Below are 27515 nucleotides of genomic sequence, written 5' to 3'. Positions count from 1 at the left end.
CCTTTAAAAAGCAAAGCATAGGACATTAGTATATAGCTGCCACTTTTCTATAATAAAATGGGAAGATAAGATTAAAACTCATATCATATTTATATTATAAATTTTTATAAATTATAGTATATTTATATAAATATAAATAATCATATTTATATTACATAAAGAAACAATAGAAGGATAAATAGAAACTAATAAAAATGTTTACCTCTAAGGAGTAAAGAGGAAGTAGGTGCAATAGGGCTGGGACCAGGACATCTCAATATGTCCCTTTTCTGTATATAGTGTTAACCCTGATTTATGCAAATGTGCCATCTATTCAGGAATATCAGAACTTAGAAGACACAATAAAAGAAAATAAAAGCCACTCTCAAAAAACAGAGCAGCCAAGAGGAGATTTAGAGATAACCGCTGACAGAACTATCAGAGAGAACCTAAATATAACGAATTAATGCCAAAGGATCTAAGGGAAAACGTGGACTCCTCACATACACAGAAGGGAAGTTGGCAGAGAGAGAAAAATTAGAAGAAAGAGGCGGCTAGAAATACTACAGATGAAAATCATGGTGTTAGAAGTAAGGCATTTTGCTGCTGAGCTCTTCAGCAGACTCAGCATAACTGAGTGATAATCAGTGAGCTTGAAGATAGGTCCACAGAAATCACCAAACTGAAACGCAAAGAAAAAAATGTAAGAACTAAAAAGTGGAAACGAGCATTCAAGAACTGTGGGAAAATATCAAACTGTCCAACACACCAGGATCCTGGGAGGAAAAGAGAAGGGGAAGCAGTCAATAGAAGAAACACTTGAAGACATAACGCCCAAGAATTCATAAAAATAATGAAAGACATTAAATCACAGATTGAAGAATCTCAGAAAATCTCAAGAAAGATAAGTACCAGAAACAAAACAAAAGCCACACACATCATTTTCAAACTACCAGAAACCAAGGATAAAGAGACAATCTTAAAGAAAGCTGGAGAAAAAGACACATTACATACAGAGGAACAAAAAATTTTCACAGACTTTTTGTCATAAAGTATTCAAGCCAGAAAATAATGAAGTAACATCTTTAAAGTATTAAAAGAGCAACCTATTAACCCAGAATTCTAGACTTAGAGAAAGTATCTTTCAAAAATGAAATAAAGACTTTTTTCACAAAAACAAAAGCAGAGAAAAACATTGCCATCAGACCTGTACTAGGAGAAATATTAAAGGAAGTTCTTCAGGCACGAATATGGGATAATACGAGGACAGAGACATCTGGGTCTGTGCAAAAAAAGGACCGTTCCATATCTGCGTTGTGATGATAGCTACAGGACCATGCGCCTGCCACCATGCCCGGAGCTGTGCGGAAAGGGAGGGATGCTGACAGTGGGCAACTGAACCAGAACTGGAAAACCCAATCCTGCGAAATCAAAAACAGAGGGCGGAAAATGGAGTGTGTGCCAGCAGCTCCTCTGTGGCAAGGCATAAACATTGATCCGGGACAGGAGGAGGGGAGAGCCCTGCAGCCTCACCCCCTTTTTGCTGGTTCACATCAGGCAACATAAGACATGCCCCTTGGCCGCTGGTTGGAGAGGAGATCGAACGAGTCGCAGGAGAGAACCCCGGCTGGGAGGTGAGCGCAGGAGAAGAGCCGGGAAGATGCGCTCAGATGGTCCCTCTGGCTCCTCACGTGCGCTCGGAGAAGGGAGCTTCCTTTTCTCCAGATGTACACTGACTTGGTCGTCTCGATGACCCAGACACCTGCCCTGTGACTCTCCTGGAATTCACTGGCCGGTAGCAACTGGTCGTGCCCCTTGGCTGCTGGGGAGGGGTCAGGTCTGCTTCGGGGCCACAGTGGGGTCAACCTGAGAAACCCCGAAAGGCACAGGGCATGCAGGATCCATCTAGAACAGCTTACTGAGCATCCCGCAAGGCCACTTTCCCCATTTCTAGGGCCATCAATCTTGACTTTTCTGCTCTTTCCTGATGTGCAGCTCCCTTTTGAATTTGGCAGCCCCCCCCACCCCAGCTCCTAGCATCTCTCACATCCCGACCCCAGGCCCAGTGTATCGCAGGCTCGTCTCCCCTCAGCATCCCGTTTCTGAGCATCCTCGCACCCGGGGCACCTGGCTGAGCCCCAGGGCAGATCCCTCACCCTCCAGCCCCTCGCAGCTTGGCAAGCCTTTCTTCTCACCCTTCCCAAGGCTCCTGGCAATCTGCCTTCCAGCCCTGCTGAACTCCCTGCAGTCTCCTGACTGCACCATCGGCTCACACTTCCGCGCTCCTGTTCACCCTTCAGTACCCACTCAGGGTTCCCTCCTTCTGGGGGTCTTCCTGAGTCAGTGCCCCGCCGGGCGCTTCCTGAGTCCTCTGCCCTTGCCTCTACCATACACGTGTCTGCTTTCCCTAACAGAGAGACGTCCTGTCTATAACAGCCATCGTATCTTCACTGTGTGGCATTTTATACGGGCCCCATACACACTGAATGAATGAAGAAAACTGACTTCTTATGAATCCCTAGTCAGGGATCATTGTTAATCAACTTAATAAGTGAACTGCTATTAAGGGCACCAGTAAAATCATCATTTTTAAAGTTTCTAAAAGTAAAACTTATAAGTTGAAAAGATGTGTGAAAGCCCATTCACATTCACTCAACTCCTTAAACTCTCTAATAATTAGTCCCAAAAGGACCAGATGCTAGCCTCCTTGAAAATATCACACACCTTAAGTGTGCAAATCTTCAACCAATAGGGAACCATGTGCTCCATGGAGAAGTATTCTCTTTCACAGTTTCCACTGCTACCCATGGTCTGGTGGCTTCCACACCCTCCATTTCAGCTGGAGGAAACCACGGGGGTTTCTTCTGTGCCAGGTCACGTTAGAGCTGTTGCCAGCACTGCGAGTGTGTATTTGCAGCTCTGAAGAGTGCGACCTCCTGGCTTCCCAGGTAGCTGAAAATGTCTCTCATCAGAGACTGAACAGGAGGTAGGGACCAAGGGACACCTGGCGCTGTGCCCCTCAGGTCTCCACTCACTGGCGAAGCGATCCCACTGCAGGCTTTGCAGACTCCGCAGGCGTCTGTCTGTGAAGGAAGGTGGACCTGTTCAGCACTGTGGCCTTTTTCTGTCTCCATTCATGGATGTCACCAGGATCTCACCCTCACACCTCTTCATTTATTTTGATTGTTTCTCTAGTAAATCCTCCGCTTTTGATTCTCAGACTGTGGAATCAGCTCTGTGTTGAGTTATTATTCTCTACTGTTTTCTTGTTTTCTAATTCAGTAATTATGCTCTTATTGTTAATTTTTTCTTTGTATTTCCTTAGATCTAATTTGTTATTTCTCTCATTCTTCAGCTGAATGCTTATTTAGTAGTGAAAATGTTTGAGATTATGATGAATATTCCTAAGGGTGTACCTATACCTGCCTCACACATACCCTGATAGGTGATGCTTTTGTTGTCCCTACTTTCTGGATAGTCTGCAATTTTGTTTTGATTTTCACCTTTATCAGGGGTTTGAATGAATTAAATGAAGGAAAGATCAACTTACTAGGATAAATGTAGTAGCCACTAGTAACTATTTTTCTTCCTTTTAATTACTTTTTGAAACTTCAGTATTGTGTAGAGTTTTTAATACTGACCACCTTTTCTTTCCAGCCCTTTGGGCAGGGAACTTGATTTTAGAGAAACAGATAAAATATTGTTCTTTTTTCCAATGTTTTCCCATTTCTCATTGTATGAGCTCTCGATTCCCCCAAAAGTCGTCATTCCCGATCACTCTCACGGCTGCCTATGCATTCACTCACTCTTCAGTCTACCGCAGAGCTACTTTTGGCCTTTGTGCTCCCGTTCATCTAAGTGTGACATGTGCTTTCCAGCACAGAGCTGAGGACGTTTCCTCAGTTCACCTCATGCTGAACTGCCGGAGTTCAGATAGCATAATGGACAAAGAATTTGTCACACTTGAACAGTGAAGAGTGTTGAAAGCAATCACTCTTTAAACACAAGTCACTGTCTTTACCTCTGTGGACTTCAAACGTCTAACAGTGACACACAGATGGATCAGCTGAGCACTTGTGAGAGGTCAGACAGGGCTTTCTGTTAATAAACCAGAAGCCAGTGGCTGTCAAAGCACTGACTGTTTCCAGAGAATGCACTGAATAAAGAGATTAGAGCAAAGAGAGGCAAATCTGTAAGATGTGGGTGCAAAATTAAATAAAATTAAGCCGAATAGTAAACCTGAAGCAGCAGTGACTTCTACTAAGTCACATTATATGCAATTCTCCCGAATGTAGTAAAGATGATTTAGTCTATTGAAATCATCGTCTTCCTTGGTGTGTGATAATTAATATATGAATTCTCCATTTATTTGGTCATCCAATAAGTAAGTGTATGTTAAGGGCTGGGTGTGTAAATAAGATATCAAGTAAATAAATGAATAAGTGTACAGAGTGCCAGGATATTAACTAGGCATCTAAAACTAAACAGTTAATTTTAAATGACAGAAATCATTTTCACAGAGTTTAAAAAGTGAGGTTTTGATGAGCTAAACTGCTTTTGAAATAATCATTTTATCATGGTTAAAAGTGTTTTTAAAATCTCTCTTACTGCGAAATTTGGCAATATGTATCAAAAAAACACTTATGTTCATTCTTCCCAGAGCCTCCAGTGAGAACTCAGTCTGGCTGGAGGCTTGGTGTCCGTCTGTGATACCGTGAGCAGAGGACCCGGTCATGATGGGCCAGACTGTGACCTACAGTTCTGATGTGAGCTAACCCTTGAGTGTTGCCTTAAGCCAGTGAATTTATGGTAATGTGTTATGCAGTGTATTAGTCAGGGTTCTCCAGAAACATAGGGTGTGTGTGTGTGTGTGTGTGTGTGTGTGTGTGTGTGTGTGTGTGTGTGTGTGTGTGTGTGTGTGTGTAGAGAGACAGAGACAGAGAGACTAACTGTAAGGAACTGGCTCTCATGATTGTGTAGGCTGGCAAGTTCAAATTCTGCAGGGCAGACTGACAGGCTAGAGGGTCAAGGAAGAATTTAGGCTGTAGCTCAAGTCTGAAGACAGTCTGGAGGCACAATTTCTCTTCCCGAGGAGGTCAGTCTTTCCTCTTAAGACTTTCAACTGATTAGATGAGGCCCACCCACATAATGGAGGGCAATCTGCTTACTCAAAGTCCACCAATTTAAATATTAATTGGAGCCCCAAAAATAAATAAATAAACCATCACAGCACTATCTAGAATACTGTTTGACCAAATATATGGGTCCCACAGTGTAGCCGAGTTGATACATAAGATGAACCATCAGACACAGCAGTGGAAAACTAATACAGGAAGTCACTAGGGAACTTCCTGGCACTGCAGTGGTTAGGACTCCACGCTTTCACTGCCACTGGACCAGGTTCAATCCCTGGTGAGGAAACTAAGATCCTGAAAACCGGTGGCACAGCCAAAAACAAAAGGAAGTCACTAAAATATTAGTAATGGTTATCTTTGGGTGGTGGATTTGTAGCTGAATTTTATTTTTTTTAATATTTTTCAACTTTTTCCAAAAGCGTATATTAATGTTAAAAGAAGAGAAGATATTGAAAATCAGTTGTATTGTCTTCTAAGCCCCCTCGTAACCTGTAATTACTGTCTCTCCAATAATAACACTGCATTTAAATGAATCTTCTTGCGTTGTAAAGTTACAATAGTAATGAATTTATGCTCAGTGACTTCATGAGACTTTTCAGCTGAAAGTGGAATTATAATTTTATGTGGATTTTAAAGCCATAAAATGAAATTTATTCCCAGTAGTATTCCCACATTTTGTGTCTCCAAGGCTCATGTTACATGAGACTTACAGTAAGAGATGCTGGTGGAGAGATGCGTGTCATTGGGAGTAGTTGTGGCTTGGTGTTGCCACCAGGGAACCTCTTCCTTGATGGAGTGAAAGGGATGAGCATTTGAGGGTTACTTACCTGGAGTCTCTCTAAAATCACTTCTAAGTCCAACACCACAAGGAGTACTTGGAAAAGGAGCCTCCAACATACCCCTGGTCCAGACAGTCAAGGGCTTTCCCAGCACGGATGCCCCTCTCAGCATCGGGCCCCCTCCCGATATCGGGTGACTTTCAACTGTTGCAGAGTTCCCATACTGAGAGTTTTCCATCTGTCATTTTCCTGCACAGTTGATGTCATAATTCTTCTTTTTTATCTTCTGTGTTTTTCTCTACTTCTTGATTAAATTGAATGACAGTGTATGCTCATTTCTTTTTATTATCCCTGTAATTGTCATCCAGTGAATGTTCAACAAACATTGCTAGCTGACTGGGACCCCATTTATGAACTCTTTGTGGTACAGTTACAATCTTATTTTTATTTCAAATGGAGGTACATTTAGTGATTATCTCCTATCACGACAGGGTAGTAGATTCTACCATTGATTCTTACGTTTGTACAGTGAGTATCAAATAGTTATTAAATTCAGCATTTGTCATTAAACGTTGCAATAGTCAAAGAACTCTTTCTTCTTAAGTAGCGTGTACCTCTTATTTTATACAGTGGTAGGTAATCAAATATTTAACCTATAAAATCGAGAGTCAGAAAATATAATGGAGTGAGAAAAATGGAAATACGTATTTAACTGCCTCCGTGGTATTTAATCTCAGGTGCTAATAGGGAAAATACTGGAACAAAGGTGGCAATTGCAGGGTAGAACAGAATGTGTTCTCCCTACATACCCCGTCCTCTGCGCACACCAGCTGACGTGGAGTTTATTTATTCGACGTGGTCTCCGTTACCAGACTTCCCTCTAAGTCTCCTGAGAGCACAGAACACGTTATCCTGACACAGAGTAGGTGCTTAATAATATTTGGTGGATGGAATTGCTTATGAGGAAGTTTTAGCTGGGGCCAATTATGTGTGGTTATTAGAGATGATTTTTACTGTAACTTTGTGTCCCATGCAGCTCCTTTGTGAGGCTAATAATTCTCTTTAAAAATTTTTAAAAATTTTAAAATTCTCTTTAAAAAAAATAATTCTCTTTAAAAATTCTCTTTTAAAAAAAATGAAGGTCATACAGAGCCACTGAAGATTTCAAGGAGGCTAGCAGGTTTCTATTCTAGAGAGATCAGTCTGTCTGGGCGGACACAATTAGGTGTCTATCAGGAAATCCAGATGACTTGTCAGGGGCTGCCTTAGTGATGGCAGTCGGGGTGGAGAAAATATGTTGAGAGGTACACATGTTAGGGACAGAGCCGGACACAGGAGCAGGCACAGGCGCACCCCCGAGGCTGTGACTTGGGCGGGGCTGGGGGTGTGAGTCAGTGAGAGGGGGAGGCTGGCAGGAGAAGCAGACGTCGGGAAGGTGCTGAGTCCAGCCTGGACACACTGAGTCTACAGTGGCGGAGAGGAGTGGCCCCCGCGGTCCTGGTGACCAGGTAAGAGACCAGACCTCCCAGACCCGGTGCTGCCTACCTGCCGAGTGCCCGCTCTCTCTACCTTCTGGGCCTGGTGGAGGGGTGGGCACGGTGGGGACATGTCAGAAAGACACAGACTGAACTGAAGGAGCCCCAGTGGCCAAAACTAGGACAGTTTGAGCCACAGAAGAAATAATAAAGGTATTGGATTGTCATCCACAAAAGACGCGCCCGTGAGTCCATACTAATATTTGCAAAGCACTGAATACATAAATGATGGGGAAGCAGGATAGTGCTTTCTTGCAGTAGAATTTTTAACATAGGAGGATTAGGGGAAAGAAAAGCATGCCCGGGCCGGCACCACCACGTTAACTGACGCAGCAAGAGCGACCGATGGGCGAGCGAAGGCTCATGTCTGCTTGGCCTCAAGATATCTGCCTACGAGACGTGTATTAGTTATCAAGGGAACAGTAGAAATGTCACAGTGGAGAACCAGAAGGACCCTCCCCCACTTAACCAGGTAATTAGGGTTGCAATCAACCCTCTGAGATGCAAAGACATCATACGCCCTGGATACGATGCACAGAGCAAGCTTCTGAGGGGTTCTCACCAGAAATGCATCACCTCCGCCTGATGATGGAAAAAGTCCACACCCCAGGTGAGGGGATAGTTACATAATAAGTGATGAACACTCTTCCAGAGCGTCCGTCATGACAGACAAGGGCGGACAGGCGAGTCGTCACAGGTTGGAGGAGATTCAGGAGCCGGGACAACCAAATGCAGCCTGGGATGGATCCTGGACCATGAACAGATCACTCGTGGGAAAGCTGGTCAAATTCTAATAAGTTCCAATTTCCTGGTGTTTCTGACTATACTACAATTATGTAAGATGTGAACATTAAGGAGAGGTGGGGGAAGGGTGTATGGAGACATTCTGCAATATTCTTGGAACTTTTTGTAGGTTCAAAATTATTGCAAAGCATTGTTTGTAGTTAATGATATGCTGTGGCTGGTAAATGTCACTGAAATCGGGTCTTTCTTCAGCAATTCCGCCACCGTTTACACATCACTGCTTGGAGGTCATGGCTGATCCAGGATCTTTAGCTCTGAAGGTGAAAGGCTCAGGCAAAGTGGGGAATGTGCTGACTGATAAAACCAAAGCGTCCAGGGCTGGAGACACCCTGAGGCCTGCATCCGCAGAGGTCCAGGCAGCAGCCCTGCAGACTCACTCCTGCTTTGCTGTGTGTTTGCTGCATCCAGACCCTCCCAAGCCAGGGAGGGATGGCCACGGCCCATGCAGGCTGGCACTGCCCTGTCCAGTTCAGGGCATCTGTTCATTTGCCGTCAAGCAGATACTGACCGAGCGCCTGTGAGGTGTCAGGCACCGCTCAGGTGCTTTAGAAACACAATGAACAAAACAGACAGAAATCCCAGGCCTCGTGGTTCTTAGTGTGCAACAGAGGAAGACACGCCATTCACGTGATAACTAATCAGTAATAAAGGAGCGAAGGGCCTCGCGTATTAGAGGCGGGAAGTGCCACAGGGAACAATGATCCGAGTCTGGGGGTCTGGTAGACCTGCGAGTGTGGGTATGTGGGTGGCTTGGGGAGGGGGTTGCAGTTGAAGTGGCCTGGTCAGGGTGGGCTTCCCGGGAAGGTGACAGCCAGGCGCAGATGTTGGCATGAGGACCTCTGAGAGGATGTCTGAGTTCCTGGTGGGGAGCGGGGCATGCTGCAGAGTCACGGGAGAAGCAGGGTCCGGTGAGGCTGGAATAAGTCGCCAGGAGGGGAAACGTCGTCAGAGAGGCGAGAGGCGATGGGTTGGGTGGGAGGGCAGGTTAGCGGGGCCCCACCGTCCACACGATCATAAATCCATTGCCGCGTTACTTTGGGGGACAGAGGGAGCCAGTGGTTTGAGCAGACAGGTGAAGTCATCTAATTCATGTCTTAACAGCCTTAAGGAGAAAAGTCACCCATGACCCTGATTAGAAGGGTGAGGCCAGCTTTGTCCAGAGCCATCACGGTGGGTGTGGCCACCACTGCGATGGGTGTTACAGGGGTAGAGGGACCAGGCTCAACTGTGAACACACAAGGACAAGCAGGGGTTCCAGCCGGGGAGCAGGGTGGGGTCACGGATGGAAAGTCTCCAAGAGGAAACATCAGGGCTCAGGGATTCTGGCCAAACCCACCTTACAGGATTCTTCCTGCAGGCGGGCAGGTGATCAGACCTCACCTGGAGGAGAGTGGGGCACAGGGAACCCCAATGGAACCGGGAGTGAGCAGATATCGGGTGAGGGTTGCTGGCTACTCCGACTTGGCAGGATTCTCCCTAAAATTGGGCTCTTTGGGGGCAGAGTCAGGAGGCCGGGGCTCGGAGGGGCCCAGCTGAAGCCTGTCAAGGAGAAGTTCTTTGTCAGCAGGAACGCTGGCTCCAGGGTGGAAGTTGGCCTGGAGAAGCTGCAAGGACAGAGGCAGGGAGACCAGTCATGCTGCAGTAACCAGCCTTCCTGATTCAGGTGATGGAGGCCACAGCAGGGCAGAAAAAGCCACAGCAAGAAACAGTCAGATTCTGGGTGTGACACAGCAGAATTTCTGAGAAAGTCACCGTCCTCGCAGTAACTGTGCTGGATAATCCAGAAACGATTACGATACAGGTGCTGGACCCGTAGCAGTGCTTCCCGGGGCGGCCAGCTGTTTCCACGGCTGGCTGATTTCACCCATCACTCACAAATTCTCTGGGTTTTCCATTTTCTTCCACACTGCCATTATCTTGCTTCCTTTTGCCAACTGTACGTTGGAGTCATTGAATGTGGACTCTAACTTTTCTTTGATCACCACGATCCAAAGGTATTCAGTTAGCGTCGATTATCATCGTCTGTGTGCAGTCTCTTCCCCCCGAGAGCGTGAGCTCCGTGCACATGCAGGCGAGTTCTGTGTTTCGCGTCTGTGCCCAGTGCGGTGGCACCCAAGAGGTATAGTGGTTAAATACATAGGTAACAAGTTAATCAATGGTAAGGTATTCATCCAGTGTACCAGTTAGCCTGTTAATGGAATTAACTCCCTACGGGACCGCCATTACCTATAAGCCATACAGGTTGGTTAGCCCGACCAGCAGCGCTCGTTTTGTCCCATTTGGTAGGCGTCTTCTGAATGTTTACGTAGCAGGGACTCGGAAAGCTGGTCACTGGACCGCACGCCACCTCAGACGGGCCCCGAGAGTGCCTTTCCTGAAGGCGCAGGTCTGTCTGACCCACACCCCCGATGTCCTGGCTGTTGGTAAAACCGTTGGGCCGGGCGATGACATCAGTATGAGCGTCACGTCACTGATCTGGTGTCCTGTTTCCCCGCCCTCGGATGGGGCACCGAGCCCAGCTCAGGGCTGAACAGTCAATACGTCCTGTCTTGGTGATTATCTGTCTAAGGGACCAGGCCTGGAAAAGGGTTAGGATGCTTCTAAGCCAGGCTGCACGTTCCCTCATTGTTCTCCGGGCAGGATACACCAGTCAATATGTGACCGTTTAATGTTTGATGAGCTCCAGGGCAGTGATTACACTCGAGTCTCCTCCGAGAGAAGAGTTCCCGACCCTGCCTCCCCGCCCTACAAGGACCTCAGGGCCCCATTTCTGCATCCCCACCTGCCCTGTGTCAGGGATTCCACAGTCACACGTCACCACTCTCAGCGCTCAGAGCAAAGTTGGCACAGGGGTGCCCGAGATGTTTAAACAACGACCACACCGGTGACCAGACGCTCTGGACTCTGACCGGAGGTGGTCAGCATCTGTGTGGGTTCAGGCTTTCTCTCCAGGAAGCAGGGTTGAGTGAACTGTGCCCTGAGAGCCCAGCTCTAAGTGCTCGGTGGTTGCCCATCACGCAGATACAAACCTCGTCTCCCAGCACCAGCGGAAAGACTTTTCAAGAGTGTGTTTATTATTGTTTGTGGATGAAATAAACATCTAGATTCTCCAAAAGGTCCCTCAGTGGGGTTCCCTCTTCTTCTATCCAAGTAGACCTGCGTTTCTCAAAGTGCGGGCTGGTCCGTAGACCACCTGACATAGAATCACCTAGAATGTTCATTAAAATTTGGATTTGGGGCTGACCCCCCCCCTTAAATCCATCTTGGGAACGTGGCCTAGGAATCTGCATTATTGGCAAGCCCCCAGGGGATTGTGATACAGGTTAGCACTTCTGAGACCATTAAATGGATGTTTTCCTGCTGCCCTGACACTAGCCTTTAATATAAACCGGCAACTGTCAGAAATTTTAATAAAGAAAAAAGCTCTGTACTTGCTTAAAAAACCATGTCAAACATAGAAGAAGGTGCGGATGTAAATAGCAATGAAAGGATCTCAGGCCAGAGGAAGGTTCCCCTGCGATGGTCTCGAGAATAGTCGCTGAGCGGAGCCCTTGCCCAGCACTGCCGGAGGGAAGTCTGACGCTCTGTACGGGGCTCGTGGTGTGACGAGGTACATACTGCGGTCGCCTCTGTCTCTGAAGCCCTGGTAAGAGAAGTGGGATTGAGGTCATGGCTCGGCAGCGAGCTTCTCTGAACCTTTGCCGCGGCCTGAGTCACTGAACCGCGTACACGACCCTGAAGTGCATGGGGCTGGGCTGGTCGTTGTCACAGGGAGAAAGTCTGGGTCAAGCACGTTAGCGACGCACTCAGCCTCACACTGCGAGGGTGGATAGAGGGAAATTCAGACCCCGGACCCAGGTCCCCTGGCTGCAAACCTCTGCTCTTCTCGGCCCGCAGCCCCTCCCTCTTTGCAGGGCTTGGTTGGGGGGCGCACGTTAAGGTGAAGCTGAAAGCCCTCCTTTTGCGTTTGTCTCTGGTCACGTGGATGGTGACGTGCAGGTCCTTTCAGAGTAGAAGGTTTATCACAGCCCGGAGAAGGAAGCCCATTTCCATATTCTCCTGAGGTCTTTTTGTTCACAGCTCAGAAAGCGGATGGTGGCAAGAATTTCTCCTGATTGCACCAATCGGACCGTCTAGTGAGACCAGCCTGTACTTTTTCCATTAGCTTTACAAACTTTCCGCATCCTTGTTTGCCTAAGATGCCGCTTCAGGGTAGGATTTTTCCACTTAGCAATCTGAGACCTTGCGCTCTGCTCCATTTCAGCAACCACCCCCAGCCCCGTGACTTAAAGTTCTCTCATCTAAGGGAGGAAACAAAGCACGAGGCCCTGTGCTGGCTCTGAGGCCCTGGGTCAGTGACGGCGCCAGAACCAAAGCTGGCAGCTCTCTGCTCTGGAGAGAAACCGTTGCACGGTTTTGTATTCTTCTGAAATATTATTTTATCACACAGTTGTAATAATGCATTGCAAATGTTTTTAAATATACGTATCATACTAAAGTAACACGTGCAGGCTTTGGAGGTAGCGATCTTTGTGCAGAATCTGTAGCGCCTGCTCTGGGACCTTTGGGGCCTGGGTCCCCTCTCAGGAAGGATCCCTTGCCTTCATGAAGTAAGTGGGTTGTCGTCCCTTCCCCAGAGAATCGTAGACAGCCTCAAAGGCGGTGAGCACAATGAAACCGTTTTGTGGTCACCTGTGCGGCCTTGGGGCCTCCCCTCCCCTCTCGGTGATGCCCAGGGCCCGTGAACACACTGTGAACTGGTGGGTGGGGCCTCAGCTTCCTTTGGAAAATTCCTCCCAAATCATCCACGTGAACATACATTTCACTTCAATTGACAAGTGACAGAAAACGAAATATTGTCCTTTTCTCGTCTGATTCCTAACAGCTTTGCTAAGATACAGTTTATAGATCATGCCATTCACCCACTTGGCGTATACAGTTCAGTGGCGTGTAGTGTATTCACAGAGGTCCTTGTGATCAACGTCAGGACGTGTCTTCACACGGAAGGAGCCCCGCACCCACCGGCAGTCACTCCCCAGATCCCTCCCCAGCCACAGCCACCAATGTGCTTTGTGTCTCCGCGGGTTTGCCAGTTCTGGATGTTTCATGGACGTGGAATCCTACAGTACGTGCCCTGTGTGTCCAGCTTCCTTCCCTCAGCATGTTTCTAAGGTTCCTCACTTTGTGGTGGGCGTCAGTGCTTCCCCTCTTTTTCTGGCTGAATGATATTCCGTCACATGGCTACGTCACCGTTTATTTGTCCATCCGTCCCTTGATGAACATTTAAGTTGTTTCCACTTTGGGGCTCTTAGGAATAATTCTGCTGTGAACATTCTTGCACAGGTTTTTATATGGACGCTTATCTTCATTCTCTCGTTCCTGGGGGTGGAGCTTCAGGGTCATTTGGGAACGTCAGATGTATCCTTTTGAGGAGCTTCCAGACAGTTTTTTTGGTTTGTTTGCTTGTTTTCTGTTTTTTAACCTCTTTATTGGAGTATAATTGCTTTACAATGGTGTGTTAGTTCAGCTTTATAACAAAGTGAATCAGTTATACATAAACATATATCCCCATATCTCCTCCCTCTTGCGTCTCCCTCCCTCCCACCCTCCCTATCCCACCCCTCTAGGTGGTCACAGAGCACTGAGCTGATCTCCCTGTGCTATGCGGCTGCTTCCCACTAGCTATCTGTTTTACGTTTGGTAGTGTATATAAGTCCATGCCACTCTCTCACTTCGTCCCAGCTTACCCTTCCCCCTCCCCATGTCCTCAAGTCCATTCTCTACGTCTGCGTCTTTATTCCTGTCCTGCCCCTAGGTTCTTCAGAACATTTTTTTTTTTTAGATTCCATATATATGTGTTAGCATACAGTATTTGTTCTTCTCTTTCTGACTTACTTCACTCTGTATGACAGACTCTAGGTCCATCCACCTCACTACAAATAACTCAGTTTCATTCCTTTTTATGGCTGCGTAATATTCCATTGTATATGTGTGCCACATCTTCTTTATCCATTCGTCTGTCGATGGACACTTAGGTTGCCTCCATGTCCTGGCTATTGTGCTCCCAGAATGTTTTTAAACTGGCTGAAACTCATCTTCTTAATAATGTAAATTTTCAATGTATTCTATACCATATTGTGCTGTATGTATAAATATAAACATGTTTGTATAAAATGTATCCCTCATTTTACCTTTTTAATTTTCTTATTTATATCCATTTATGCTTTCATCTCTGAAGGCTTACAGGCACATCATTTTGTAACAAGAGCAGATTTTTTCAGGAACCTTGATACATTTACATCCATTGGTGCTGCTAGAGTGTCATAACATGGAAGATAAATAATTGGAACTTTTCCTGAATCCTCGTCGTTCTTCCTGATTTTTTAATCTCTCTGCTTTCCTTACAGTGGAATCTAGTTCATAATCCTTTGAGCAATAGTGCCACCTTTTCCTTAAAATACATTTCATAAGTTGAACTATAAGGCAATTTGAATGGAGAAGAAGAGGATTTTTCGAAAGACATTGGGTCTCTTTAAATATATCCTTTGGAAAATCGAATTTTATTAAAATTTATGTGCCACCCAGCAAGCTCCTTGAGAACAAGGGCGAGTATTCAGTCATCTTGTTTCTGTCCTTGGCGCCCCATAAATGTGTGTTAGATGAATGACTCATTTTGCTGGGTAAACATATTTGGGGAGAGCATTTTGACACCAAAAAACATCTCCTAAGGGAGGTCGTTCTGCTGTGGTCCTTACTGATCATGTTGGTCTGCAGGCCTCTGGGTTCCTCTCTGTTTATACGGACTCTGCGTACACAGTTCACTAATATTGACCTCTATTTTGTGTCTCTTTGGAAAAATAAATTGTAGTGAAAGATGCTAGCAAATTGAATTTCAAAGAATAAACCTCAGAAATGCTGAATGTCAAAGGTTTAAGTGGATACCTTCTATTCTGGTTACACTCAGCAATTTCTAATACAAATATGGGTAGTAAGGCCAGTTTTGTGATATGTGCCTTAGAGGGTCTTGGGATCAACAGTGTTTTCAGTAAAATGGACCCGAGGAGCCTTTCAGTGGAGCCAGAGGGACCCTGGGGGACGCTGTTCTCTGTAAAAATCCACGTGTGGCTTCAGCTGCCACTTGGAATACTCGGCATCCATGAAACACAGTTGCGTCATCACACAGAGGGCTTAGAGGGTCATAAACTCAACAGCGGGCTCTTTAAATAAGCAGAAAGGACATGTATGAGAAAATAAGGGAGGATCTCCAGCAGGGAAAGAGCCTCACTGGGAACTGCCATAGTGAAGCCAGTGCCTGCCAGCCCCATTGTGCAGACACCTCTCGGTTTGACACCCCCGGGCTGAACCCCAGCCACATGACCTTGTAAACGAGATACCGCCGTTAGCGTGGACTCTGCTTCATGATCCTGGCTTTCACCCAGGTCTGGGGGAATGCATCTCATCGGAGGAGCATAGGTCATGTGCCCTTCCCCCGGCTCCACGGGAGTCTGAGAAAGGAACTAGTTAACGTGTGTAGTCCTGCAAGAAGAGCCCACCTCTGCCTGTCACAGTGGCGAATTCTCTAAACAAACAACAACAAAAGGACTGAGACGTCTGTGAGCCAAACAGATGACAAAGACCACCACCACATAATGTAAAAATAAAACGCCCCAGGTAGGAGCTCCGGAGACCTAACTCTGCTACAGAAAGCAGCCGTACACTCTGGAGTGTGTTATGTATGTGCTAGATATCTGTGTGAGACATTTATCTGTGAATTCACTGTATATGTATGAGATGTGCACGTGTAGCATGTATACATGTAATTAGACCAACACAAATGGAGAGAGAAATTGTGATGGAAACTGCAACGTTGCTAAGATGTTAATTCTCCGCAGATTGAGGTATCATTTCAGTGCAACCTCAGTCAAAGCCGATGCCATTCAAAGCAGCCTCACTTTTTAGAGAAACGGACAGGAAGGTTCTAAAATGTGTGTGAAAATGCAAAGGACCTTGGAAGAGCCAAAACAATCTTGACAAAGAAGAACGAAGTTAGACAACTCGCACTATCTGATTTTTTCCAGCCCGGGAACCAGCTGCCTCTTCAAGGATCCCTGTTGCCTTTCAGGAGAATGGTGTTTAGAAACCAAGATCTGGGCACTGGATGTGCTCTGGTTTCCTTAGCAGGCAGAGCTGGTATACACGCTTATATCTATAATTATTTACTTAGTCTACCCATCTGCGTCTGTATCAAGCCGAACGTGAATTCATACCGATGTCTCTGACTGTAATCTAATCCAACATGGTTCATTCTAGCTTTTCTCCCTCCCCTTGCTTATCTGTACAGGACAGGTTTAAATTTCCATTGAGACTTCCTCTTTGAACCAATTCAGAAGACTGATGTTGTTTTGTTTTGTCTTTGTTTTTTCTAGTTGAAACACTCACTTTATGGTCGACTGATTGAAATTTATTGTACTAAGGTGCTGACATACTGAGGTGCTATGCTAGTCAGCAACATTGTTAGCATGTGTCAGACCCTACTGACTAATTCACATAAAGATTTTATTTTATCTTTTGCCACTTTGTCCAAGACAGTAATGATAGCTTTAGTTGATAGATAGCAGGCATGTGAGTATAGCAGGAGATCCAGCTCCTGGGTCTGTTTTATTCATATATTAAAAAAAAGTTTGCAAAGTTGATAAAGGCATTTCATTGATTAATCCTTAAAACAACCGAAACCAAATCCACGCCAAAGTTCCTCAAAAGATATTATCTCTTTCAGACAAATAACCCCATTAAAAATGGGGGTTACTACAAGGAAGTAACTACAAGGAAGGCATAGTTAAGGGGAGGAATATTACCTACATAGTATTATATATCAGCTTTTCAGCATGACGGAGAAAAGGTAGAGTTCCTTCATTTAGAAACTGAGTCTCTTCTTCACATACTCTGCCAAAATACATAGTCTGACCAAAAGATGTAGGAGTCTTGATCATCTGCTCATCTTTCAATCCTTGCTAATAAAGATGAACAAATACTCATCACATGGACATCAAATAGTCTAATCCGATGGACCAAACAGGTCGCTTTTCAGAACCTGTTTTCATATCGAAATTGAGTCACTGCAGACCTAACTTTCAAATATTTGGGCATTTTCCAGAAATCTTTCTGTTATTGATTTCTAGTTTAATTTATTTTGGTCCACGAACATACTTTGCATGATTTCTGTTCTTTCAAATTTGTTAAGCTTTGTTTTATAATATAGTCTATTTTGATGAATGCCCAACGTGCACTCACTTGAGAAGAATACGGATGATGCTGTTGTGGGTTGGAGACCATCTGCCCTTAAGACAGAGAGCTGTTGGTGTCAGAATAGACCGGGGCTTCTCAACCTCAGCACTAGTGATATTTGGGGCCAGACGACTCTTTTCAGTTGACGACTATCTGTGCACCATAGAGTTTTGGTAGCATCTCTGCCTCTGCCCAGCACCCTGCCCCCCAAGTTGCGACAGCAGAATATCTCCAGGCATTTCCAGTTGTCCCGCGGGAGGTGAAATCTCTCAGGGTAAGGAAAACTCAAAAAGACAGAATATATCAATGTGACAGAAGAGTGAGTCTAACCATCACAATTTAAAACTTCTGCCCACCAAGAGACTCCAATAAGAAGGGGACAAGGCAAGCCACAAAGTGAAGGAAAACGTTTAAAATGCATATCTGACAAAGGATTTGAATACAGAATGCATAAAAACTCCCACAAAACAAAGCTATAAAGACAAATAACCCCATTAAAAATGGGGGTCAAAAGTTGAAAAGTCACTTCACAAAAGGAGATGTACAAATAACCAATCATCACATCATTAGTCAGCCAGGAAATGAGGAGTAAACTTTAACGAGACACCACTTCACTTCCAGTACAATGGTTCAGCTTGAGAACAGTGACAACCCAGAATGCCGATGAGCGTGTGGGTGAGGGTTACAGAAAAGAAACTGTCAGCGTTCCCTGAGTCCTGAATATGAGACCTGCGCATTTCACGTGTATCAGTTTGTCTCAATTTATCACCATGTAATGGTATTTATTTTTCTATTCCTTGATTTCTGTTTTAGAAAAAATGATGTTCTTTTGATGACTTCACCTAGGTTTGTTCTTTTCAAAAAAATCAAACGGTTGAAATGTTTCGTTCGGACAAAAATCTGACCCGGAAAAATGAGGGCCCCATCGGAGCAGCCCCCCACCGTCAGCTCCCCCAGGTGTGTCCTAAGACGTTTCTACCGAACTCCCAGACATTGTGCATTAGGAACACCTACGCTCCCGTCTGCGTCCCCGACACCACGACCCTGAGCACACCTCCGTTGTAGCACTGCCAGATGTAAGAAAGACAAACAGTGAAATTTGAGTTTCAGGTCAACAGTGCATTTTTTTAGTATAGGGATGTCCCATTTGAGACACGTTTGGAACATACTGATATTAAGAGGTACTTGCTGTTCCTCTGAACTTCGAACTCAACTGGGTGCCCTGCATTTTTATCCGGCAGTTATTCCTCCATCTTTGCTGTCTTCCGTGCCTGACGCTTTTCCTAGCACCCGCTCGAGGAAATCTGCAGAATTTAGTGGGAAGGTACAAAGGCCTTACCGTGCAGGGGGTGCTGGCCAGTATAATAATACACGTGAGGAACAGAGGAGCAGAATCAGAGCGGCAGGTGCAAACGGTCGAGCGAGGCACGAGGGGAAAGTGCAGGACGCGAGGGCAGCCTCCGCAGAGTATAGGAAGTTCACGGACTCCGGGCTGCAAATGAACCCCGGACGTCAGCCACCTCCTCTCCGGATGCGTTTCCAGCCACGTGACGTGAGCGATTCCTCCGTGAGCCCCGCCAGCCTTCAAGTCAGGTGAAGGAACCTGATTCTGAGCCTGTTTCCTGACCCGTTTCAGAAGCCTCCATAGAGGCGGGAAGGTCTCAGCTGTCCCCAGGCCCCGAGTGCCAGGTCCTCCAGTGTCACTTTTAGGGTCTGAGCGCTTGCGTTGTCACCAACAGACACCCCGGCCCAGCATGGTGTAATTAGGGCACAAGCACACCTTCATCTCCTGCGACTGCAATTAAAGCTTAAAGGACCCTTTTAGTCTAAATATGGAAATAATCTGGAAAAAAAATTTTTCTGAAATCACTTAATTGCAAGCTTATGTGACATGTGTGCTGAAAGACATTAGAATAATTTCCATTTTGTAGGAGGAGTAGCACACACACATCTATATCACACACACACACACACACTTTCTCACACCCCTATCTGTAATGATGTTTAGAATGTTCCATTCTCCATGTAATGCACTGAAGACATGGTCATATATGCACGCCATTCCAGTCAGATTCCATTTATAAAGATGTAAAGTTGCCCTCTGTATCTAGAATAAACACATTTAGTTTGAAAAAAATTGTTTTCTTTTATTTCTCCTTCATACAACCTACTTAGAGTCTTTACTGTTTTTCTGAGGTGACAAAAAGAGAATTGTTTATTTTGTCTAAATATTCAAGCATATCCACGTGGATCTGAATAGCTGAATACAGAGGCCTGGCGTGTATTTTGTTACGTGAATTTGTTTTTACAGTGATCCGGAGTCACAGAAGAGGTTTGTGAGCCTGTGATCCAGCAAACCACTCTGACACAGTTTGCAGAGGGAAAGGAAGAAGTAGAAAACTAGGAAACCTCTTTTATACGACTCCTTTTCACTCTTTCAGCTTTCCAAAATAGGTTTCCAATCTCATTTACGCACATATGACTGTCTAACGTGGGCATCATGTGAAAGGGAAAAAAACTGGAAAAAAATGTTTCATGTTAGTTTAGAAAACGTTCTATGGTTTCCTCTTAAGAATTTCTGAGCCACCGGAAAGTCTATACATGAAGATGTATTTCCACGCCTGACAACTGGGATGTCGAAGTAGGAGGGAATAACTGAGGGGCTTCAAGGGAGCTTCAGAGTGGTATCAACTCCCGAAGACGGATTTCTGAAGAGCAGAACTCCGTCGTCAGGAATTGAGGGAGAGGGACAGGTCCTGGGGTCCCGGCCCCGGTTCCAGTGGGTCCCGGCAGCCCTGCCCCTCCACCGTCGACTCTCCTCCCCGTCTCAGCTCCTGATGTATCTGGGGTCTGGGATTCCTGAGGCTCGCTGGCCTTCCTGGGCAGTATTAGAAGATGCCAAGCTATTACAATGTTGAAAGTGCTATGAACCCTAATGAGGCACAGTTGGGTTTATTTTTGACTGTGTAAAACATTTGGTGATAGAGGACCAGACCTCCTGGGCCGTCTGCTCCTGTGACCCAGCAGCCGCAATCTTGGGGCTAAAAGCGTGAATTTCGGAGCCAGGCTGCCCGGCCCCGGAGTGTAGCTCTGCGTTCGCCCCGGGGGCACCTGGGCAAGGTGCGCCTCGGTCTGCCTGTTTGCACAATGAGGCCCTACCGTGTGGGGTTCCCGCGAGCGCTGAATGGGTTGGTACCGGGTCAGAAGCTTGCAGGGATCCAGCATAACAGTGTATAGCAAACGTTAACTGTTGTGAGTCTGGAAAAGAAAACCACCTGCTTAGCTTTCTATAGCGGAAGCTCTTCTTTAAGGGGCTACCCTGTGTTGGAATAAGGAGATGGTTGGGAGGTTTTTAAAATGTATTTGAAACGTAGAATCACAAATACATGGAATCGTGTGTGGGTCCCACCCAGCCACCACCGAAGGGGCATTTGCTGTAGTTCTGAGTCAGCCCCCGGCTCACGGCGCCAGGCTGTGGGCTGGAAATCTGGATACAGAGATCAAGGAGACACAGCCCTTCTCTTAAAGATTCTCAGAACTTCAATTTGAGAATGTTGAAACGGTGAAGAGCGGTGTTAATCAGCAGGGAAAGCTCTTCTATCGGAAGGAAGGAAGCTAAAAGTGCTAACAGGTAGAAATCGTAGCGTGAGGTCAGCGATTCAAGGAAACAGAAGGAGAGGGGAACCCAGAAAGGTTTCGTTTTTGCAAACACAAACATGAGGCCGAGAGCCTGAGGGTCCGGGCAGCACACCTCCACACACACCACCGAGGCCGATGCTTAGGCCCCTGCAGGTGACCTGGGACTAAACACAGTGCAGGTGAGGCTGACGAGGTCACGTCCAAGCTAGCCTGCGCCCCACGTGGCGGCCGTGGGCGCTGTGGGTGGTCGCACACCTGCCTGCTTCCAGCTGCGGGCCCACGGAGGCGTAAAGGGACCCAAGGCCGTGCTGGTGCAGACCCCGGCCCGGAGCAGCGGGGCTGACGAGGACGTGGGCAGGGGTTTGCACCCTTTACGAGCCAAGGGCAGAGCTGGCTCCACACTCACTTCTCTCCCATTCCCTTTCCTTTCTTTTCTTTTTTTTCCTTTGTTTTTTTGTTTTGAGTAGAGAGAAGGAAGGTAGGAGCTGGAATATGTTATACACCTGGTTTTAAAACAAAAATTATTATTATAAGTTATGATATAAATTATATTCTATTAATATCTAAAAATACATATTATTAATTTTACCCAAAGTAATGACTTTATAAGAAATGGGCTTTGCTTAATCAGAACTTTTCATTGAGCCCATTTTTTTCTCTTCTGCCCCATTGCTAAAGAAGTAAGGCACAGAGAAAACAATTTACATCAAGAATTTACTTTGAAAAACAAGGGAACATTCTTCAGCCGAATACAGAGTCAGAATTAGCAACCTGACATTTATACACATCTTTATACACAGGCCTGGGCCCTGATCCTATTTCATGTTCCCATTGTGATCTGCAATACGAAGGAAGAATAAACTCATTATCTGTGTCCACATTATTGCAGGTTGGGGTCAAATAAGAGGAATTCTTACTATATTGTGGAAAGTCTGTCCCCAAAACCTGAAAGGAGTTCGGTTAGTCAGAAACGTAAGCTAAGCCGCACCTTCTACATGCCAGACACCCTCAAGGTTTCCCCGTACTTCTGACATTTTGCAAAATAACAAGAAGGGATACCCGAGGAAATAGATTTTTAAAGTTGTTTGAGAGAAGATGATCATTATGATAACAAAGTACGGATGTGATTTCTCAGTCTGCTCTCTGCCTGTATTGCGTGATCTGCACAACTTCTCATACGTTAAAACTGAAGGCAAGCCTTTGATTTTTTTTTTCTTTTATTTTTCTGAGTGTGTACCATGATTTTTATGAGACTCATGGTTTTTTGGCCCCAATTCGCTCTTATGGTGTGTGAGTTACCTGTGCTTTCAGCCCTTTTTTATTCTATGTGGAGCGATCCTAACGTCACTACCTGATCATAAAAAGTCAGGTTTCAAAGCAACTTTGCAAATAGTCTCCCCTATTGCTTTGGAGGAAATCGCGTCTGTGCGAGTGTCTTTCAGGCGTCTTTACGTGCGGCAAAGGTGTGTCCACCGCAGGACGAAGTTTGGTAACAGCCTCCGGGCGGTGCTCGCACAGGCCCTGCGGCGATGCTCACGGAAGCCTCTTCTCTTCTCTCCGTGTCTTTCCTGTAGCCAGAGCTACCTGCAAGCTGCCAGTGACGGGCCTGCCGGCCACAGCCTGGACCCCTCTGCCAACTACAGCTCCCCGAAATTCCGCTCCCGGAACCAGAGCTACATGCGGGCCGTCAGCACCCTCAGCCAGGCCAGCTGCGTCAGCCAGGTGGGGTCCCTCCGCCCTCCCACCCCGCCCTGAGTCGGCCCCTGCCAGGGCCGCAGGCCGCGAGCGGACGCACATTCCAGCCTGGAGTCATCCTGGCCTGGTTGCGCCCCCGGGAACATTATAAGGTTAATTGCGGGGGGCAGGGGCTGCATTTATGGCTCTGTCATTCTTTCTCCCACCTGCTCTGAGCCGGGGTGGCTGACTAGCTGGCCATCTTGGCCTCCGTCCCCACCGTCCCCTCCGTGCTGAGCGGCCTCCTTCCCTGTGTCACGCCCCCCATGTGGAGGGTCTGGGTCCCACCCCGAGGGGACACGCAGGGTCTCCCAGCGCCAGCTGCCCAAGTTTGCTGGTGTTTCTGGGGACAGACACCCTCTCAGCTCCAGGAAAGCCGGCAAGGTCACACCCTCCCTTATGCTTTGAAGATGCCAGGTGGCAGGTGTGTCCAAACCTTCCCCTTGGCTTCTTACTGCTTGAGCGAGACGGAGGCCCCAGATGGAAGAGGAGGACCTGCCGGGGGGCCTCGCCGCGTCCCTACAGACCTTCCCCCTCTTCCCCATTGGACCCGGCCCTCCTCACCCCTCACATCCTAGTCGCCGCTTCGTACACGCCGCTGCCTGCTTCTCAGTGTGCCTATGACCCAACGTACGGCTAGTGCGATGGAATATTTTCAGTGTCGCCCTGGGATTCACAGTGTGGCCATTGTCATGGGAGCGGGCAAGCTCTGGGGACGGGACAGCTACGCCCACTCCCTGGGCGGGAAGACAAAACGGTCCCGAGGGGCTTCCCTGGTGGCGCAGTGCTTGGGAGTCCGCCTGCCGGTGCAGGAGACACGGGTTCGTGCCCTGGTCCGGGAAGATCCCACATGCCGCGGAGCGGCTGGGCCCGTGAGCCATGGCCGCTGAGCCTGCGCGTCCGGAGCCTGTGCTCCGCAACGGGAGAGGCCACAACAGTGAGAGGCCCGTGTACCGCCAAAAAAAAAAAAAAAGGTCCCGAGGCCGAGGGCGTGAGGGAGGCTCTGAGCTGCTCCTGTTGCCCCTGGGGCGGCGTCTGTGCTGAGGCTCCGCCTGGCCGAATCTCCTGAGGTCACGGTCCCTAGACAGTCTGCGTTTACTTTGTTTCTGCTCATCTGCCATTCGGATAATTCTGCCGATGCTCCCTTTTCCCAGGAACCCGGGAGGCTCCGGGCTGCGGCGGATGCTTTGTTGCACATCAGGACGGGTGCCGGGGCAGGGGGATGTCACGAGACCCGCACGGGGGCAGGGGGGCCCCCTGCATCCTCACTCACTGAAGGAAGGACGTTTGTCTTCCTCCGTGTCAGGTCCTGCCGTCGTCTCTTATCTTTTTCTCATCTTTGAAAAGCTGTTTCCGTGTGATCATAGCTTCTCTCTGTCATGCATCCTTTTTAAAAAAAAATTATGGTAAAATATACATAACATAAAATTTACCATCTTAACCGCTCTTCAGTGTCCAGTTCCGTGGCATTAAGTACATTCACATTGTTGGGCAAACACCACCATCATCTGCAGAACTTTCTCATCTTCCCAAACTGACACTGTCCCCACTGAACGCTGACTCCCCTTTCCCCTCCCCCAGCCCCTGCCCCACCGTCTACTTTCTGTCTCTGGATCTGAGTCCTCCAGGGACCCATGAGTGACTCATACAGTGTGTGTCCTTCTGTGTCTAGTTTATTTCACTTTCCCCCAGGTCCATCCATGCGGTCGCCTGTTTCAGAATTTGCTTCCTTTTTAATGTTGAATTATGTTCCATTGTGTGAATGGACCACATCGTGTTTGTCCATCAACAGACACTTGGGTTGCTTCCCCCTCTTGGCTACTGTGAGTAACACGGCTGTGAACACGGGTGTACAAGTGTCTGTTCACGTCCCTACTTTCAGTTCTTGTGCATGTATACCCAAGAGTGGCATTGCTGCATCAGACAGGAGTTCTAGTTTCAACCTTCTGAGGAAACTGTATATGGTTTGTCACAGCGGCTGCCCCATTTTTCACCCCTAGCAGCTGTGCACACGGTCCCAGGGCCCCCATACCCTCACCGTCATGCTTGCTCTGGAATTGTCATCCATCCTGACGCCCGAGGAGCCCGCCCCCAGCTGTATGTCGACCTCTCTGCTACCAACGGGACAGTCACCTTTCTCACCATCTTCCCAATTTTCTCTTCTTTGGTTTCTCGGTGCCGACATTCTCCAGAAGCACTTTAAGTGCTTTTCTGCGTTTATAGTTCACAAAAGAAATCGGTTGCTTCAGCCCACACTGGTTATTTACCACACTGGCTTAACGTCCTCCTGGGACATTTCCAGTGGGCCCAAGCTGTCGTTTGAGTTGCCAAGCAAAACACCCACTTTTCCAAATCTCCCTCAAGCTAGTGAACGAATCAGCTCTCAGAGAACAGGTCATTTCAGTTCCTGTCTAGACCAGTTTGAGATCCTTCTCAACTACTTGTTTGGGTGAAAAAAAAGTCCCCTTCATTTCTAGAACCTCACTGATCAGTTTTATAGCTGGAAGCAGTGGCCGAATGGTCCTCACGGAAATGTCCATCACTCGTTTGTGAAATGCACGTACAAGGTTGATAGTGTCTCTTCCCGATGGAGAAGCTCCTGGGCGCAGGCGGGTTTGCAGAAAGGGAGGGATCCACCGAAATCCTGCGTCCTGGAGCTGATGGACGCTGGCAGCATGACTGTTTCTGGCTTTTTCAGGTTGTCTAATGTGGATCTTTGACGTAAATGACATAACACAATCTGAGCCTTTTTGATATAATTCCACATAAGGGAAAACTTAGATTGAAAGGAAGTTGTACTCCAGAAAATGTCATATTTCAGACCAGTGTGAGTGTTTCAGATGCATTTCCCTCACTAGGCACCCAAGGCAATCGTGGTGGGGTGTCGTCATTTGTCTTTGCCCTGAATTTGTGTGTCTCTTTCCGACGTCAGACACCCTCAGACCATTCGGGTGATGCAGTCGCCCATTAATTTTTCTCTGGTCTTTTCTGACTGAACAACCTGAAGATTCTCTTTCTTACCCTGGGCTTCGGGCCAGCAGTCCCACCTTTAAATCCCCCTCAGCGCCTTCCTCCATGGGCTGTTCTCACTGGGATTTGTCCAGTGAAAGGAAAGGAGCCATTATTCTAGCTCCTGAATAATCTCATGTAGAAGCAGGGGAGTCAGGTAAAGCACCTCAGGTGGAAGCAGGGGATTCAGGTAGAGCATCTCAGGTAGAAGCAGGGGATTCAGGTAGAGCATCTCAGGTAGAAGCAGGGGAGTCAGGTAGAGCATCTCAGGTAGAAGCCAGGACACATACCCAAGTCTGCAGTTAGAGGTGGGCAGAAGGTGTCTTCCCTATTGAAGGGGAAATCTGATGCTTTTACCTGCTTTTACTCTGTGAACAATTAGAGGAAAAGGATTAATTTGGTGTTTAAAACAATACTTTTTTATTTACCTGTCAACATAACCGGGGGTGTTCAGGAAGTTGTGGGTGACATTTCAAGCAGTGGAATGAATGACTAATGGACGTGCTGGGCTGAGACAGTGACCAGGTCATGGCAGCTGTAAGGACACGGCTGGGAGGGGTGACTGGGTGCTGGGGAGCAGAGGGGGTCAGAGGGCAGAGTCTGCCTGCGCAGGGAGACCAGCCCAGGTTTCCGGGCCCCTCCACAAGCCCCGTCTGTGGCCTCTGCCTGAGCCCTGATTCCACTCACACCTTCCCACGCCCCCCAGAGCCTCAGCCCTCCCGTGTCAGGGTCACCGCAAGCATCCCCACACACGTTTCCGTGTTAACATGTACGGTGCCCCCCAGGGGGTGGGCCCTAAATACAGGAGCAATGAGGGCGGGGCCGTTCATCCAAGTCCCCTCCAACCACGGGGCAAACACCAGCCACCCAGGCCCACCCCCGCCTCTGCCCACGAACCCTGGACCTGGGAGCAGCTGCACGTCACCTGCCCAACTGGGGCTTTTCGTTGTTAAAATTCCCATCCCTCCCCCACCCCGTGCTCTTTAACCTTTCCTTAATGTTCTATGTCACTTTGTTGGGTTTCCATTTAAAACCTGTAGACTTGGCTCCTGGGAAACACACGAAGTGTTACCACCTAGAAACCTCAGAAGGCATGTCCCGCCATCAGCTGCACACACGGAGGCCCTCAGCTCACCCGACGGTCGGGCCCCTGTGTGCACACCTCCTACGACCCCTCCACTAGTCAAAGCCTGATCATTTCTTTTTGAAATACAGTTGGAACGTTTAGGTTCCCAGGGTGACTCTCTACCTGGAAATTAAATCTCAGGCTTGCAAATAATGCCTTTACCTGCGGAACCATCAAACAAAGCGCAGGCACTACCATCCCAGACTGAAGGAAGGAAACGGCATCGCCGGAGTTCAGGTGATACCCGTGCTGTGTGTACCCAGCGGCACCGTCCCGGACACGGGCCTGTGCTGCTCTCCTGGGACAAGGATGTGAGCGCATTGCCGAGCTGGGCGCTAGTTTCCAGGACGCTGAGAGGAAGCAGCGTGAGATAGCTTGAGCCGTTTCCATGAGTCTCGCGGGTATGGCCTCCACGCCTGGGGTTGTCTGAGCTGTAAACAGTCCAGGACGCGAAGGCATCACCTGGAAACGGAGAAAGAGGGAAGACTAA

General features: G+C 47.5%; 1 protein-coding gene across 7 annotated transcripts in view; it reads left to right on the top strand.

The window, feature by feature from the left end:
* Positions 1-27515, top strand: part of DLGAP2 (DLG associated protein 2) — a 717919-nt gene that overhangs the window by 641411 nt on the left and 48993 nt on the right. For all 7 annotated transcript variants that reach the window (XM_060291519.1, XM_060291516.1, XM_060291520.1 and 4 more), the window contains one exon: positions 22731-22878. In XM_060291519.1, coding sequence (XP_060147502.1) covers positions 22731-22878 — 148 coding nt within the window. The remainder of the gene's footprint in view (positions 1-22730; positions 22879-27515) is intronic.

This window comes from Globicephala melas, chromosome 21, assembly GCF_963455315.2.
Source record: "Globicephala melas chromosome 21, mGloMel1.2, whole genome shotgun sequence".
Taxonomy (NCBI): Eukaryota; Metazoa; Chordata; class Mammalia; order Artiodactyla; family Delphinidae; genus Globicephala; species Globicephala melas.
The sequence above is the reverse complement of the archived record's forward strand: the minus strand, read 5'-3'. Positions and strand labels throughout refer to the sequence as shown.